Source organism: Garra rufa, chromosome 7, assembly GCF_049309525.1.
Source record: "Garra rufa chromosome 7, GarRuf1.0, whole genome shotgun sequence".
Taxonomy (NCBI): domain Eukaryota; kingdom Metazoa; phylum Chordata; class Actinopteri; order Cypriniformes; family Cyprinidae; genus Garra; species Garra rufa.
Genome location: NC_133367.1, coordinates 44033709 through 44048203, shown reverse-complemented (window position 1 = coordinate 44048203; position 14495 = coordinate 44033709). Strand labels below are relative to the sequence as shown.

General features: G+C 34.1%; 1 protein-coding gene across 1 annotated transcript; it reads left to right on the top strand.

Annotated features, from left to right (window-relative positions):
- Nucleotides 1–5041: 5041 nt before the first annotated feature.
- Nucleotides 5042–14467, top strand: LOC141338650 (kininogen-like). The gene is made up of 7 exons (XM_073844251.1): nt 5042–5335; nt 5783–5899; nt 8691–8763; nt 9748–9920; nt 13501–13611; nt 13820–13912; nt 14002–14467. The coding sequence occupies exons 1-7, from the start codon at nt 5138–5140 to the stop codon at nt 14275–14277; spliced, it is 1041 nt and encodes a 346-aa protein (XP_073700352.1). The 5' UTR covers nt 5042–5137; the 3' UTR covers nt 14278–14467.
- The last annotated feature ends 28 nt before the right edge of the window (nt 14468–14495 follow it).

The following is a 14495-nucleotide window of genomic DNA, read 5'->3' as shown; positions in this document are numbered from 1 at the left end:
AGTTGACTCTTAAAAATAAAGGTTCCAAAAGCAGAACCATTTTTGGTTCCCTAAATAATATTTTGGTTATTAGTTATTAAAGAACCTTTTTTTTCCTAGTGTGAAGAACATTTCATAATCTAAAGAACCTTTCTCCACTATAAAGAACCTTTTGTCCAATGGAATGGTTCCATCAATGTTAAAGGCTCTTCATGGAACCATCAATGCTAATAAAGAATGTCTATTTTTTAAAGAGAGTTCTATGGTTCCATAAAGAATCTTTAACATCTATGGAACTTTTTCATTCCACAAAAGGTTCTTTTTAGTGGAAAAAGTTTCTTTAGATCTTTTAAACGTTCTTCACAATAAATAGTCTCTTCAGGAAAATTGCATACACTTTTATGGTTGACTTTTAGTTGACTCTTAAAAATAAAGGTTCCAAAAGAAGAACCATTTTGGTTCCCTAAATAATGTTTTGGTTATTAGTTATTAAAGAACCTATTTTTTCTTAGTGTAAAGAACATTTCATAATCTAAAGAACCTTTCTCCACTATAAAGAACCTTTTGTCCAATATTGTTAATCTGTGGTTCCACAAAGAATCTTTCACATCTATGGAACTTTTCCACTCCACAAAAGGTTCTTTACAGCGGAAAAATGTTCTTTAGATTTTTTTTTTTTTTTTTTTTTTTTACAATAAATGATCTCTTTAGGAAAATTGCATGAAAGAGTAAACCATAAAACCATTAAGGTGAAAATTGTATATACACCTTAATGGTCTTATAATTGACTCATTTTTCAGAATCATTTTTGGTTTCTAGAGAACATTTCAGTGATTAGTTCTTAAAAGAACCATTTTCTTTTTTCCACTATAAATAAAACCCTTTTTCCACTATAAATGACCTTTTGTCCAATAGAATGGTTCCGCTGATGTTAAAGATTCTTCGTGAACCATCAATGCTAATAGAGAATGTTTCATTTTGGGAGAGTTCTATGGTTCCATGAAGAATCTTTAACATCAATGGAACTTTTCCATTCCACAAAAGGTTCTTTATAGTGGAAAAAGGTTCTTTAGATTTTTTTAAATTTTCTTCACAATAAGTAGTCTCTTAAGGAAAATATATGTATACACTTTTATGGTTGACTATTAAAAATAAAGGTTCCAAAAGAAGAACCATTTTTGGTTCCCCAAAGAATGTTTTGGTGATTACTCCTTAAAATAACCTTTTTTTTAGTGTGAAGAACATTTCAACATAATCTAAAGAACCTTTTTCTACTATAAAGAACCTTTTGGTTCCATTGAGGTTCTTCATTGAACCATCATTGGTTGTTGGAATGTTTATTTTTAAGAAAGTTTTTATACACTTTTATGCTTGACTATTAAAAATAAAGGTACAACCGCTGGGTTCATTTTGTTGGTCGCGTATTCTGTAACAATTAGTCCACTGAGACGGCGAGATGTGATGAACCCAAGTGCAGTTTATTTACAGTGACGATAATCCATAAATCCAAACAATCCAAACGTGAAACATAATCCAGACAATGACTTGACATAAACTTGACAGACTTGACTTGACTTAACTTGACATAAACAGACTTGACTTGACTTGACTTGGCTTGAACAGACTTGACATAAACTTGACTTGGCATGAACAGACTTGACTTGAAACAGACTTGAAAAACACTCACCAGACAGCAGAATTACAACTTCAATACTTCAATACGCGACCGGGAACCATTCAAACACAAGGGCTATTTATACTAGACAATACAGGTCACATGACACAAACAACCAATGAGAATCAAGGAACAAGACCATAGCAACCAATCAGGACAAGACACATGGAACAAAGGGACCAATGGCAGGAATACATGAGGAAGGGAAGCAAGACACAACAGCATGAAAATGATTACATAATAAAAGACATGAAAACATGAACATGAAACAAAACCCCAAAACAAAACCAAAAACACCCGTTACAACTCCTTGGGACTAAATTGACCCACATTCTAGTATACTTCAAGTAACTTAAGTACTTTAAGTAACTTAAGAACTTAAGTAAAGTTCAAGTATATTTTTAAGTATACTTCATGTAGTAAGTATACAAATATCAGTGTACTAGTAGTATACTTGTAAGTGTAATATTTCAATACTGCTTGGGACAAAATTGGCCTACTTTCTAGTATACTTCAAGTAACTTAAGTACTTTAAGTAACTTTGGTACTTAAGTAAAGTTCAAGTATATTTTTAAGTATACTTAATGTAGTAAGTGTACAAATATCAGTGTACTAGTAGTATACTTGTAAGAGCACTATTTCAATACTCATTGGGACTAAATTGGCCCACTTTCTAGTATACTTCAAGTAACTGAAGTACTTTAAGTAACTTTGGTACTTAAGTAAAGTTCAAGTATATTTTTAAGTATACTTCATGTAGTAAGTATACAAATATTAGTGTACTAGTAGTATACTTCTAAGTGTACTATTTCAATACTTCTTGGGACTAAATTGGCCCACTTTCTAGTATACTTCAAGTAACTTAAGTAACTTTGGTACTTAAGTAAAGTTCAAGTATATTTTTAAGTATACTACATGTAGTAAGTATACAAATATCAATGTACTAGTAGTATACTTGTATGTGTACTATTTCAATACTCCTTGGGACTAAATTGGCCCACTTTTTAGTATACTTCTAACAACTTAAGTACTTTAAGTAACTTTGGTACTTAAGAAAAGTTCAAGAATATTTTAAGTATACTTTAGGTAGTAAGTATACACATATCAATGTACTAGTAGTATACTTGTAAGTGTATTATTTCAATACTCCTTGGGACTAAATTGGCCTACTTTTTAGTAAACTTCAAGTAACTTGAGTAACTTTGGTACTTAAGTTCAAGTATATTTTAAAGTAAACTTCATGTAGTGAGTATACAAATATCAGTGTAGTATAGAGTGTAGAGTTAGGTCTGAAATATTCGTGGTGCCACTTTAAGGCTCCTGCCCAAAATTTAGTGCCACCAAGACATCAACTGTCACTAATATTTGCCATGCTTTTTCACGGGAACAAAATGAATTCAGTGCCTCAAAAGCTATAATGTCACAGCAAACACCACTCACTTTAGATATGTATAAACTGAGTGTTTTTTTTTTTCTTTCTAATACTAGAAATTTGAATAATTCATTATGTAAACATTAACAGAAACTTTCCTAATGGTTCAACCATGTGTATCTGTTTTAAAACAAAACTGAAAACTTAAGAGCGTTTATCAAAAGCAGCACTTTAGAACAAAGTTCTTTGCAAGTGTATAATTTTTTTTTGCATTTTGTAATGTGTGAACGATGCAGATCGCTTAGACACGTCTGTTCACACTTTGTGTGCTCTGTTCATTTTTTACTTCCCTTTTGCTCTGTGTGTGTGTTCAAGTTTCTTGTGTTTTTCTATTTTTTGGAGTGTTTTACGTTTAAATGACTTGGTGCAATCCATGTTTTTATAGTTGAATTGAAAAATTATCTTACTAATAATAACTACATATATGAAAGAATGCAACACATTTTTTTTGTTGTTGTCCAGATTATTTAAAAAACACGTAAAAATGTAGTTCATTTTAAAAACTGACTTGAATACACATTTTCCGAATTAAAAGTTATAATTTTTTTGCTGCTTCAAAGTAAAAAAAAAAAAGATGTTGACTAGATTGCAATAAAAAAAGCCATTTTATGTAGTTATTTTGATGCCAAAAATGCATTGTTGGATCTTTTTGACCTTTAAAAAGACATCTCTACATCTCACACAATGAGCATTCCTCTGGGCTTGTTTGTTTCTTATTAAAAACAAAAAACCAAAAGGTTATGTGTGATCCTGGACCACAAAACCAGCCTTAAGTAGCACACATATATATATATATATATATATATATATATATATATATATATATATATATATATATATATATATATATGTAGCAATAGTCAAGAATACATTGTAAGGTTAAAAATTATCGATTTTTCTTTTATGCCAAAAACAAATAGGGTATTCAATAAAGATCACGTTCCATGAAGATATTTTGTAAATTTCCTACTGTAAATATATCAAAACCTACTTTTTGATTATATGGATTGCTTAGAACTTCATTTGGACAACTTTAAAGGCGATTTTCTCAATATTTTCATTTTTTTGCAACCTTAAATTCTAGTTTTTCAAACTGATGTATCTCGGCCAAATATTGTCCTACCCTTTCCATACATCAATGAAAAAACTTCTTTATTCAGCTTTTAGATGATGTATAAATCTCAATTTCCAAAATTGGAACCTTATGACTTTTTTGTGGTCCATGGTCACATATTTTTGGCAACTTGAACAAAACTGTTCATTAAAACCATTTTATACTGCAGCATTTTGCTTTTAAAATTTATGTTTAAAAATGACCTGTTTATAAGTAAACTCTCCTCAGTATATTGAAGTACTATCTCTAAAGGCTAAATTTGGTGGCAGATCATGTCTTTAATTCCATGAGAGCAAAACACACAGCACAGGTCAAAGGTAGAGGGGACAAAGTATGGCCTTAAATACACACTGCTGCTTTTGTCAATTTACTTAACGCAACTTTGCATTCTTACAACTGCTACATGCTGCATTTTTGTCTCTGTTATGAAGCACTGGACCTCTCTTTAAAAAAATTACGTACACTAACATGGAATCTGAAGAGAGTAGAATAAATGTATTCTGTAATCAATAAACGTTTGATAGACAAACTGAACGGCCAAACACTTTCTTTTTGCCTGATAGCCAATGTTTGAGTTCAGAACACATGGAACTCTCTGAATTGATTTTTTTGGAACAGACTGTCTACCTAAATAAAATGTTAAAACGGTGATCCGATGTTAATTTGTGCACCAGCGTGTCAAGGTCTCTGTGAAGGTCTCTCATCATTGGTTTGGAGCGGAGGTTCAGAGAACTGCGTGTTGTGGAGAGCATCTCAGACGAGTAAACATTTGCATTACATCTGCTGAATACCTCCGCACCATATTTGGACAGCTGGAGATACAGACACAGAACTGAGCTTTCTAGCAGTGAGTAAATCATTACAGGGGCGATAGAGTCCAGCGAAGACACTTCTGAACCCTCTCACTCCAACACTGCTGGGTTTTCAGAGGAGCGCAATGATGCGGGACAAGATCTTGATGCTTTTTGCTCTAGCTTGGCTTTATTCTTCTGGAGGACTTGGACAAAGTGACATTAAAATTGCGTGTGATGATAAACGCGTGGAGAATGTTGTGAACTTAACTCTGTCCACGCACAACAAGATATTGACTGAAGGTGCTCAGCTGGCTCTCTATGAAATCCTGGAGGCTACAAAGGTAGGATGTAGTTTTGCTTTTTCAGCTCTAAGCAACTCTAGCTTCTGAAGGTTCCATGAAGGACATCTATGGAATCTTATCAATGCACAGAAGGTTCTTTATTCTATATTCATTCTAAGTAAAATGGTTCTTTTTTCAGAACTGTTCACTGAAAGGTTCTTTGAGAAACCCTTCTATGGCATCCCTGTGAAAACCCCCTTATGTTTAGGAGTGTATCAATGCAACAGTAGAACCTTTCTTTGTTCCCCAAAGAACCTTTCCCTAAACAGGTCTTTAAAGAGCAATTTTACTCAGAATGAAGAACATTTGAATCATCTAAGAACCTTTTTTTTTCTACTATAAAGAACCTATTGTGGAATGGAAAGTTAAAGGTTCTTCATGGAACACTCAATGCCAATATAGAAGCTTTATTGTTAAGAGTGTAGCGTAATATGGTCATTTTCACAGGCTCAGAATGAATCGTCAGAAACAGTGTTCGTACGATTCACGAGCAGAGAGACAGACTGTCCCGCAGGAGGAGACAAAGTTTGGCATGAATGTGACTATCTGCAAGAAGCAGATAAGGTAAGATCTTATAAATGCACCTACATGATAATCTACTGCTGCTAAAATAAACCTTTACATTTAGAAACAGTTATGTAGAAAATCTCGGGTACCTGCTGCAACAGTCCACTTGTCAAGACAAACTTTAAGTTGGTTTGAAAAAGTCTGATCAGAAAGTGTGAAAAAGTGTAAAAGTTTAAAAAAAAAAGTTGTAAAAACATTTGATGGTTTTCAGTCCGATAAAGATTGAAGTTTAAAGTAGATTTGAAGCTTAAAGCTTGATTGTTTTGAAGACAATACAGTCTGTCAGATGGATGGATAGATAGCATGTTTTAACATGTTGCTAGCATGTTTCTAACATATTTAGCATGTTACTAGCATGTAGCTAACATAATTAACAATTTAATAGCTTGAGTAGCATGTTGCTAGCATGTCTTTAACATGATTAGCATGTTGCTAGCATGTCTCTAGCATGATTAGCATGTTTCTAGCATTATTGTAACATGATTAGCATGTTGCTAGCATGTTGTAAGCATCATTAACATGTTGTTAGCATGTTTCTAACATGATTAGCATGTTTCTAGCATGTTGTAAGCATCATTAACATGTTGCTAGCATGTTTCTAGCATGATTACCAAGGCACTAGCATGTTTCTAAAATGATTAGCATGTCATTAACATGTTTCTAACATGTTTCTAACATAATTAGCATGTTACTAGCATGTTGCTAGCATGATTAGAATGTCGCTAGTATGATGTTAGCATTAGCATGTTGTTAGCATGATCAGGAAGTTACTAGCATGTTTTTAGCATGATTAACATATTGTCAACATGTTTCTAGCCTGATTAGTATGTTTCTAGCATGTTTGTAACATGATTACAATGTGTATCATGTTTTTAACATGTTTCTAACATGATTAGCATATTACTAGCATGTAGCTAGCATGATTAGACTGCCGTTAACATGATGTTAGCATTACTAGCATGATTAACAAGTTATTAGCATGATTAACATGTTGTTAACGTGTTTCTAGCCTGATTAGCATGTTTCTAGCATGTTTCTAGTATGATTAGCATGTTGTTAGCATGTCTCTATCATGTTTGTAACGATTTACGTGTCAATAGCGTGTTGCTAGCATGTTGTTAGCATCATTAACATGTTGCTAGCATGTTTATAGCATGATTAGCAAGACACTAGCATGTTTCTAAAATGATCAGCCTTTTGTTAACATTTTTCTAGCATGTTTCTAGACAGATTAGCATGATTGGCATGTTGTTAGCATGTTTCTAACATGATTAGCATGTTACTAGCATGTTGTTAGCATGATTAGAATGTCGTTAGGCAAGGCAAGGCAAGTTTATTTATATAGAACATTTCATACACAATGGTAATTCAAAGTGCTGTACATAAAAAGGAATTAAAATCACAATAGCATAAAAATCATAAAAATTTAAAATAATAATCACAACAATAAAAACTAAATTAAGAACATTTAAGATGATTTAAAAAAAAGAAAATGATTTCAAATTAATTAATACAGAAATGATTATACATAAAATAATGCAATCTGTTCGGACGTAGCACGTTAGCATGATGTTAGCATTATTAGCCTGTTGTTAACATTATCAGGAAGTTACTAGCATGTTCTAACATGATTAACATGTTTTTAGCATTAATAGCATGTTATTATCATGTTTCTAGCATGATTAGCATGTTACTAGCATGATTAGCCTGTCGTTAGCCTGTCGTTAGCCTGTTTCTAGCCTGTTTCTAATATGATTAACCTGTTACTAGCATGTTGCTAGCATGATTAGAATGTCGCTAGTATGTTGTTAACATTTTTCTAGCATGATTAGCACGATGTTATCATGTTTCTAGCATTATTAACAAGTTATTAACATGATGTTATCATGTTTCTAGCATTATTAGCAAGTTATTAGCATAATTATCATGCTGTTAGCATGTTTCTAACCTAATTAGCATGTTGTTAATATGTTTCTAACATAATTAGCATATTGTTAGCATGTTTTTACATTATTATCAAGTTATTAGCATGTTACTAGCATGATTAACATGCCGTTAAGCTGTTTCTAGCATGTTTCTAACATAATTAGCCTGATACTAGCATGTTGCTAATATGATTAGAATGTTGCTAGAATGATGTTAGCATTAGTAGCCTGTTGTTAGCACGATTAGCAAGTTACTAGCATGTTTCTAGCATGATTAACATGTTGGTAACATTTTTTCAGTATGATTAGCAAGTTGTTGAAATTTGTCGTTAACCTGTTTCTAGCATGTTTCCAGCATGATTAGCATGTCGTTAGCCTGTTACTAGCATGATTAGAATGACAGACAGCATGTTTCTAGCATGATGTTAGCATGTTTCTAGCATTATTAGCAAGTTATTAGCAGGTTTTTGACATGTTTCTAGCATGATTAGCATGTTGTTAGCATATTTCTAGCATGATTAGCACGTTGTTAGCATGTTTCTAGCATGATTTGCATGTTATTAGCATGTTTCTAGCTTTATTAGCAAGTAATGTATTACAATATTGCATTATTCCATAAAAAAATACCCAAGTAATTGTTTTACTTAGTCACATTTTATGGAAAGTAATGCATTACGTTACTTTTGCTTTACTTTTTGGACATTACGTTACGCGTTACTTTATTAGTAATTAGAAAAAGTAATCTGATTAAATAACTCGTGTTACTTGTAATGCATTGCCCCCAACACTGGTCATTTGTGCCTAACAGCAGCCTTTGGTCATGAATACATGTATGAGAACATGTATGTTTTGTGGTTCCTCAGGCACTCATAATCTGTCACGCCAAAGTCCTGTTTACAGAAGCAGCTCAAGAGTTACTGTTACACGACTGTTCAGGTATGTCACATGTTGTATAATGACTGTAATAACTGCTATTTAATGCCTTTTTACTTTAACCTTATAGTGCACACAGTCATTTTTTCCGTAGTAAAAGTTACAAAATGCAGAAAATAAGGCACAGACAAGATTCAGATTCCCTCAGATTCAGGCAAGGTTTTTTTGAAAACAGATCAAAATTGAAAAACTTTGAAGCCCTTTTTTTAGTTCTAGTATGGCCATCATTACTATACTTTGCCTTTTCAGGGCTTTTGTGACAAATTGATTAAAAATAACATTCAGTGAACAGTTCTTCAAAGAACCATTTTGAAAACATTTAAAAAAATCTAAAGAAACTTTTTCAACTATAAAGAATCTTTTTTGCATTTTAAAGGTTCCATGGATGTTCAAGATTCTTAATGGAACCTACAATTTTAATAAAGAACCTATATTTTTAAAAGTGTATTTTATCACCACCCATAAGGCAAGTGTTATCAAAATAAATCTGACCTTTTCAGAGGACTAGAAAAGACTTAGTTCTTAGTTCTGCTCTCGCAATAGCAGCCATTTTTTAGATAATAGAGTGTGTACTCCTCCTATAATTTTACTGTAATTTTAGTTACAGTATATATTGTCTTTACCAGACCTGCTTACATGTAATCTGGATTACGTAATCAGATAAAATTTTAAATTACTTGTAAGTACTTACAAGTAAACACTCGTAATTAGACAGTTACTTTTTATGGGGTACCTGCTTACATATTACTCACACAATAGCAAAAAATTATCCATAATTTATTGATTCGCCCTAATTCCTGTTTTTCATCTTTTGAGACTTCTTTTCATTCAAACATTGTCCTATCTCCTTTGATTTGTGTGCCATATTGTTCTTCACCAGGAATTTGTCAATTAAACAGTATTTTTTAAAATGCTGAGAGCTATGGAAGTATGGTTTTCACCAAAGCATATATCAAATTTTACTCTTTCCCAAACTTTCTCCGACAGCCGAACCAGCTGTTTCATCTAAAGTCGCCCCTTGTCTGGGCTGCCCTGAAAAGATCGACCTACATCGTGAAGAACTGAGGGAACCGCTCATTCACTCTTTGTCGAAAGCCAACGGTGTGATCAACCATGAGCATTTCTACATCTTTAAGGACTTGACATTGGCAACCAAACAGGTAAATGATTTCTTTTCATGTTCTTGCAGCTCAGCAGGCACAAAGGACACATATTTGATTCCCAGGGAATGTGTTCACAGAGAAAACCAATGGCCTGAATGCAATATGAAGTGACTTGGAGTAGAGGCAGTGATGGAAATAATGGCATTATAAATAAACGGTGTTACTAACGACTTTCAGTAACAAGTAATTAAACAAATTACTGTTTCCTTGTTACAACATGGTGAAATGTGGTGTTACTATACCACATTATATTTTTTTGTGTTTGCGGCGCTTTTTTTGTGTTTGCGGCGCTTTTTTGTGTTTGCAGCGCTTTTTTTGTGTTTGCAGCGCTTGTTTTGTGTTTGCAGCGCTTTTTTTGAGTTTGCAGCGCTTTTTTTGAGTTTGCAGCGCGTTTCCGTATTTGTGTTTGCGTTGCGAGGATTTGCAGCGCCTGTGTTATCAAACTGATGAAGATGTTTTTTTGTTTTTTTTTGTCGTTTTTTTCTGTTTGCATGTGTTTTTTAAGTTGCAGCGCGTTGAGCTCTCTCGGCCACTACACATTTACAGGGTATCCGCGGATCCTTAAAAAGTCTTAAATAACGTTTTTCTAATATAAGGCCTTAAAAAGTCTTAAAAAGTCTTCAATTCAGTTTCGGTAGGTCTTAAATAGTTCTGGTCACATGTCCGCTAAAATATCTTCAGTCTTCATTACTTAATTTAGGTCCTGATGGAAAATATATCACGTAACGCATAAAGAAAACGCCGTTCTAACAGCGTCTTTAAATACATTTTGACCGCTCCCAGAACCCATACCGTAAGTCCGCGATTAGACGTGCATGCAAAAAAAAGTGCGGCTGGCGTGACCGTGTGTTTTCAAGACGCGACTGGCATGACCGCAGTGTCTGACGGACTGAAGATTTTTTTTCCCTCCCCCTGCGGTAGTTACTGCGTCTTCAGACAGAATCGCAGTAGCGGAATACAGGTCCAACAAGCTTCTTTTCTGTATATAATGGTCTCAATATTAATAATAATAATATATATAGACCGAACAAACAGCCTGATTAAAACTGAAGTGACACAAATAACCAGCGAAGCATCGTAAGGCAAGAAAGATTCCTATTTTAATACATTCAACGTAAACAGCAATTGATAATGGATAGTGTATTTCTGGTCTCTTTGTGACATACTTTAAAACAAATGAGCGTAACAGCACACATAAAGAAACTCTAAAAAAACACACTGAGGCAACAATTGAAAATGTATAGTTTATTTATAACATGATATAGTAATATACCAAGGGAGCTTTTTGCTGAATATTCTCATGATACAAATGTTACATTAATTTTAGTTTAATAAACTAGTTAGTCAAGTAGTTACTTGCATTTTAGACAAAATATTTACTGTTTTGTTCTGTTTCACCAACGGAAATAGTTCCAAACAAGAATCACAGCAGAAGTATAGCACATTCTCCAAGCAACGTTTTACTACTAAACGATTCAGCGTTTGGCTTGAATCACTTGAAATAACTCAATAACTCGCTCATGAAGTGACTTACCGCCACCTGCTGGTAGTTTAGTGTTTAAAAGGATGCGTCCCCACCCCAACATTTCTAATTTGTACATTCATAAATGTATTTAAAACGTTATTCTCATAACATCTTTTATTGCACTTTTAATTTTGCAGTGTAAATTAATGTAATCTGACTGCTAACAGCCATATAGAATTTGATAAATTGTAATCATTTCAAAGGTGATTCATACATTTCAAAAGTAAAAAAAAGGGCTCAAATCAAATATGCAGCTTTAAGACATAAAAGCTAATAGAGCACTGATGAAAATATTGCTTCAGAATGAATTGTTTACATCACCAGATGTCTCTAAGTGGTACTTTTATGGGGATATTTTGTGTGGAATAGTATCTGCTGATATGAAAAGTTCACTGTATATCGGAGTAATAAATAAAATTTATGAGAGCCATGAAATATTGTTTACTTTTTACATTAAACAAATTAAATATTGCATATATGCATGTAATATAACGTATATTTCCATTACAGGTTTAGGTCTTAAATTTCATAAAAGGTGGTATTAAAAAGGTCTTTTAATTTTCACTTGTTCATATCTGCAGATACCCTGATTTAAGTATACTTGACTTATACTTAGAAAAAGTGATTTTATTATATATTTCAGCTCTACTTGTGCTCTGAGAACCATTGTTAAAAGCTAGGGGCACTATTGCACATCTTCTGAACAGAATTTACAAAACACAAGTGAAGAAGAAACCGAAACAACAGATGCTCCCACATGTAATCTAAGCTTTGGGGGGTTAATCAACTCCATCTAGTACACTGATATTTGTATACTTAAAAACATACTTGAACTTTACTTAAGTATACCTGATAAAATAAACTTGAAGTATACTTCTTTTTGGTAAGGTTAATTGAGCTCACTGAAGCGGATTAACTTGATGAACGTTCACCCCTGCTGAAAAAACCAGCATATGCTGGTTAGGTATGTTTTGGTGCTGGGATGCTGGTTTTAGCTGGTATATGCGGGTCCTTTGCTGGTTTATGCTGGTCCCTTGCTGGTTTTTGCTGGTTTATGCTGGTCATGTTGCTGGTTAATGCTGGTCCTTTGCTGGTTTATGCTGGTCCTTGACCAGCAACATGACCAGCATAAACCAGCAAAGGACCAGCATTAACCAGCTAAGGACCAGCATAAACCAGCAAGGGACCAGCATAAACCAGCAAAGGACCAGCATTAACCAGCTAAAACCAGCATCCCAGCACCAAAACATACCTAACCAGCATATGCTGGTTTTTTCAGCAGGGACGTTTGTTTACGGAAATGATGTGGCTCCGAGTCCGCACATCTCACATGGACCGTGGGTGTGATTACATTAAAAGATGAGTTTAGACAGGAAAAACCGGAGCTCGCGTAGGTATCATACAGATTTCTTTATCAGAGATCAATTTGTTTTGTCATTTAAAAGTAGCCATTTCAAGCAATCTATACATGTATTTTTTATGTCTGTAATGTTCAGGTTGTTTTATTTACATGTCTGTGAAAAGAGGCAACGGAGACGAGACGGCATAGAATGCACCCTGTGTATTTTCTTTATTTTACAAAAACACATTGTTCTGTTGTAATTATGATTATACTGTACCTTATTCTTATCTGTGGGATGTTTTTCATGACCCCAAAAATGTGATATTTAGCCCCTGGAAGGTGTCTCTCACATTGTCCCATAGCAACATTAAAATAGAGTAGATTAGTGTACAATGGTTTGTTCGTTTAACATATTTTTATTCATTTAAAGGACCACAATAATTACTTTCCCTGGTAATTAGTTACTTTTATAATGATAACTCAGTTACTATTTGTCACTATTTGTCATCACTTATTTAAAGTAACATGCCCAACACTGGTTAGAGGCATCTTCCAAATGCATGAATATCAATGTAAAATCACCTTTTTTTTAATTTGTTTAATCCATTGGACTGTTTTTGTTTTTTTGTCAGATTGGTCAAATGTAGACTGGTTGACCTCATGTCTATCAAGGTTAATGTTGCGACATTGTTGATCTTCTCTGTGTGTAGGTGGTTGCTGGATTCAGGTATAAATTGCAGTTTCAGATTGAGAAGAGCAACTGCACCAAGGCAGAATTCAAATCAGTTACTGAGGAGTGCCACCCAATGCAGGAAAAAACGGTACCATCCAAAATCACTCAGTAACATACAGTATATACATACGGGATATGTCATAACATTTTGAATGCTAGTCTGATTTAATAGGTTTTTAATTTGGTCTGAGATGGCACAATAACACTGAAAGTTCTTTGTCTGATAGAATTATTTATCAATTTTAAGGAACGTGTACTTGTGTACTTGTAGCATCTCACATAAGGTTGTTGTTTAGGAGGTTATGCAGTGTAACTCTACTGTGGATGTGGCTCCTTGGAGGCACGAGGGCCCAGAAGTGCATGTTGAATGTGAGGAAGTGGTCATTAAGGTGAGACACCCCATCAAATAATTGATTTTTTGCACAGCATTGCAATTGATTTTCAATAAACCCATCGATGCCCAATGTCTTGTTTTCAGACTGTCACAAGATTTAAACGGCCACCAGGCTGGTCTCCTCTTCGGATCATGCCTCAGTCGGCTCCAAAGACACAAGTCAAGGAATCCTCAGAGGAATCCAAGGAGAGCATCAGCCCGACCCAAGGCACGCCGCTCAACTGTCCTACCAAACCCTGGAAAGAGTTCAAGCCGGTCATTGCCACAGCTCCTCCAGCTCCTCCAAACGCTACAGAGCCTTCACAGCCGAACCCGACCGGAGCAGACACTGTGTTCAGCGACCAGGATCTGTTAAGTTGAGCGGCCTGTGTGTGTGTTTAAATGAGTACCTAAAATAATAAAGTAGGAAGGTTGAAGTGAAATTCAACTATCATTCTTAGAATGTGTTTTTTTGACGTTTTGAATAAAGTATCAATCATTTATTTGTGGATTTTACAAAAATTCACACTACATTGTCATATATTTCACAATAAAGACCAAGATACAAATATGCTGTTTGATGAATTGTTGGAATTGTG

Bases quoted from the DNA above. Each gene is read 5' to 3' on its own strand.
- LOC141338650 (XM_073844251.1), top strand. From the start codon at position 5,138: ATGATGCGGGACAAGATCTTGATGCTTTTTGCTCTAGCTTGGCTTTAT. The intron at 5,336-5,782 runs GTAGGATGTAGT...TCATTTTCACAG, and splicing joins AAATCCTGGAGGCTACAAAG to GCTCAGAATGAATCGTCAGA. The intron at 5,900-8,690 runs GTAAGATCTTAT...GTGGTTCCTCAG, and splicing joins ATCTGCAAGAAGCAGATAAG to GCACTCATAATCTGTCACGC.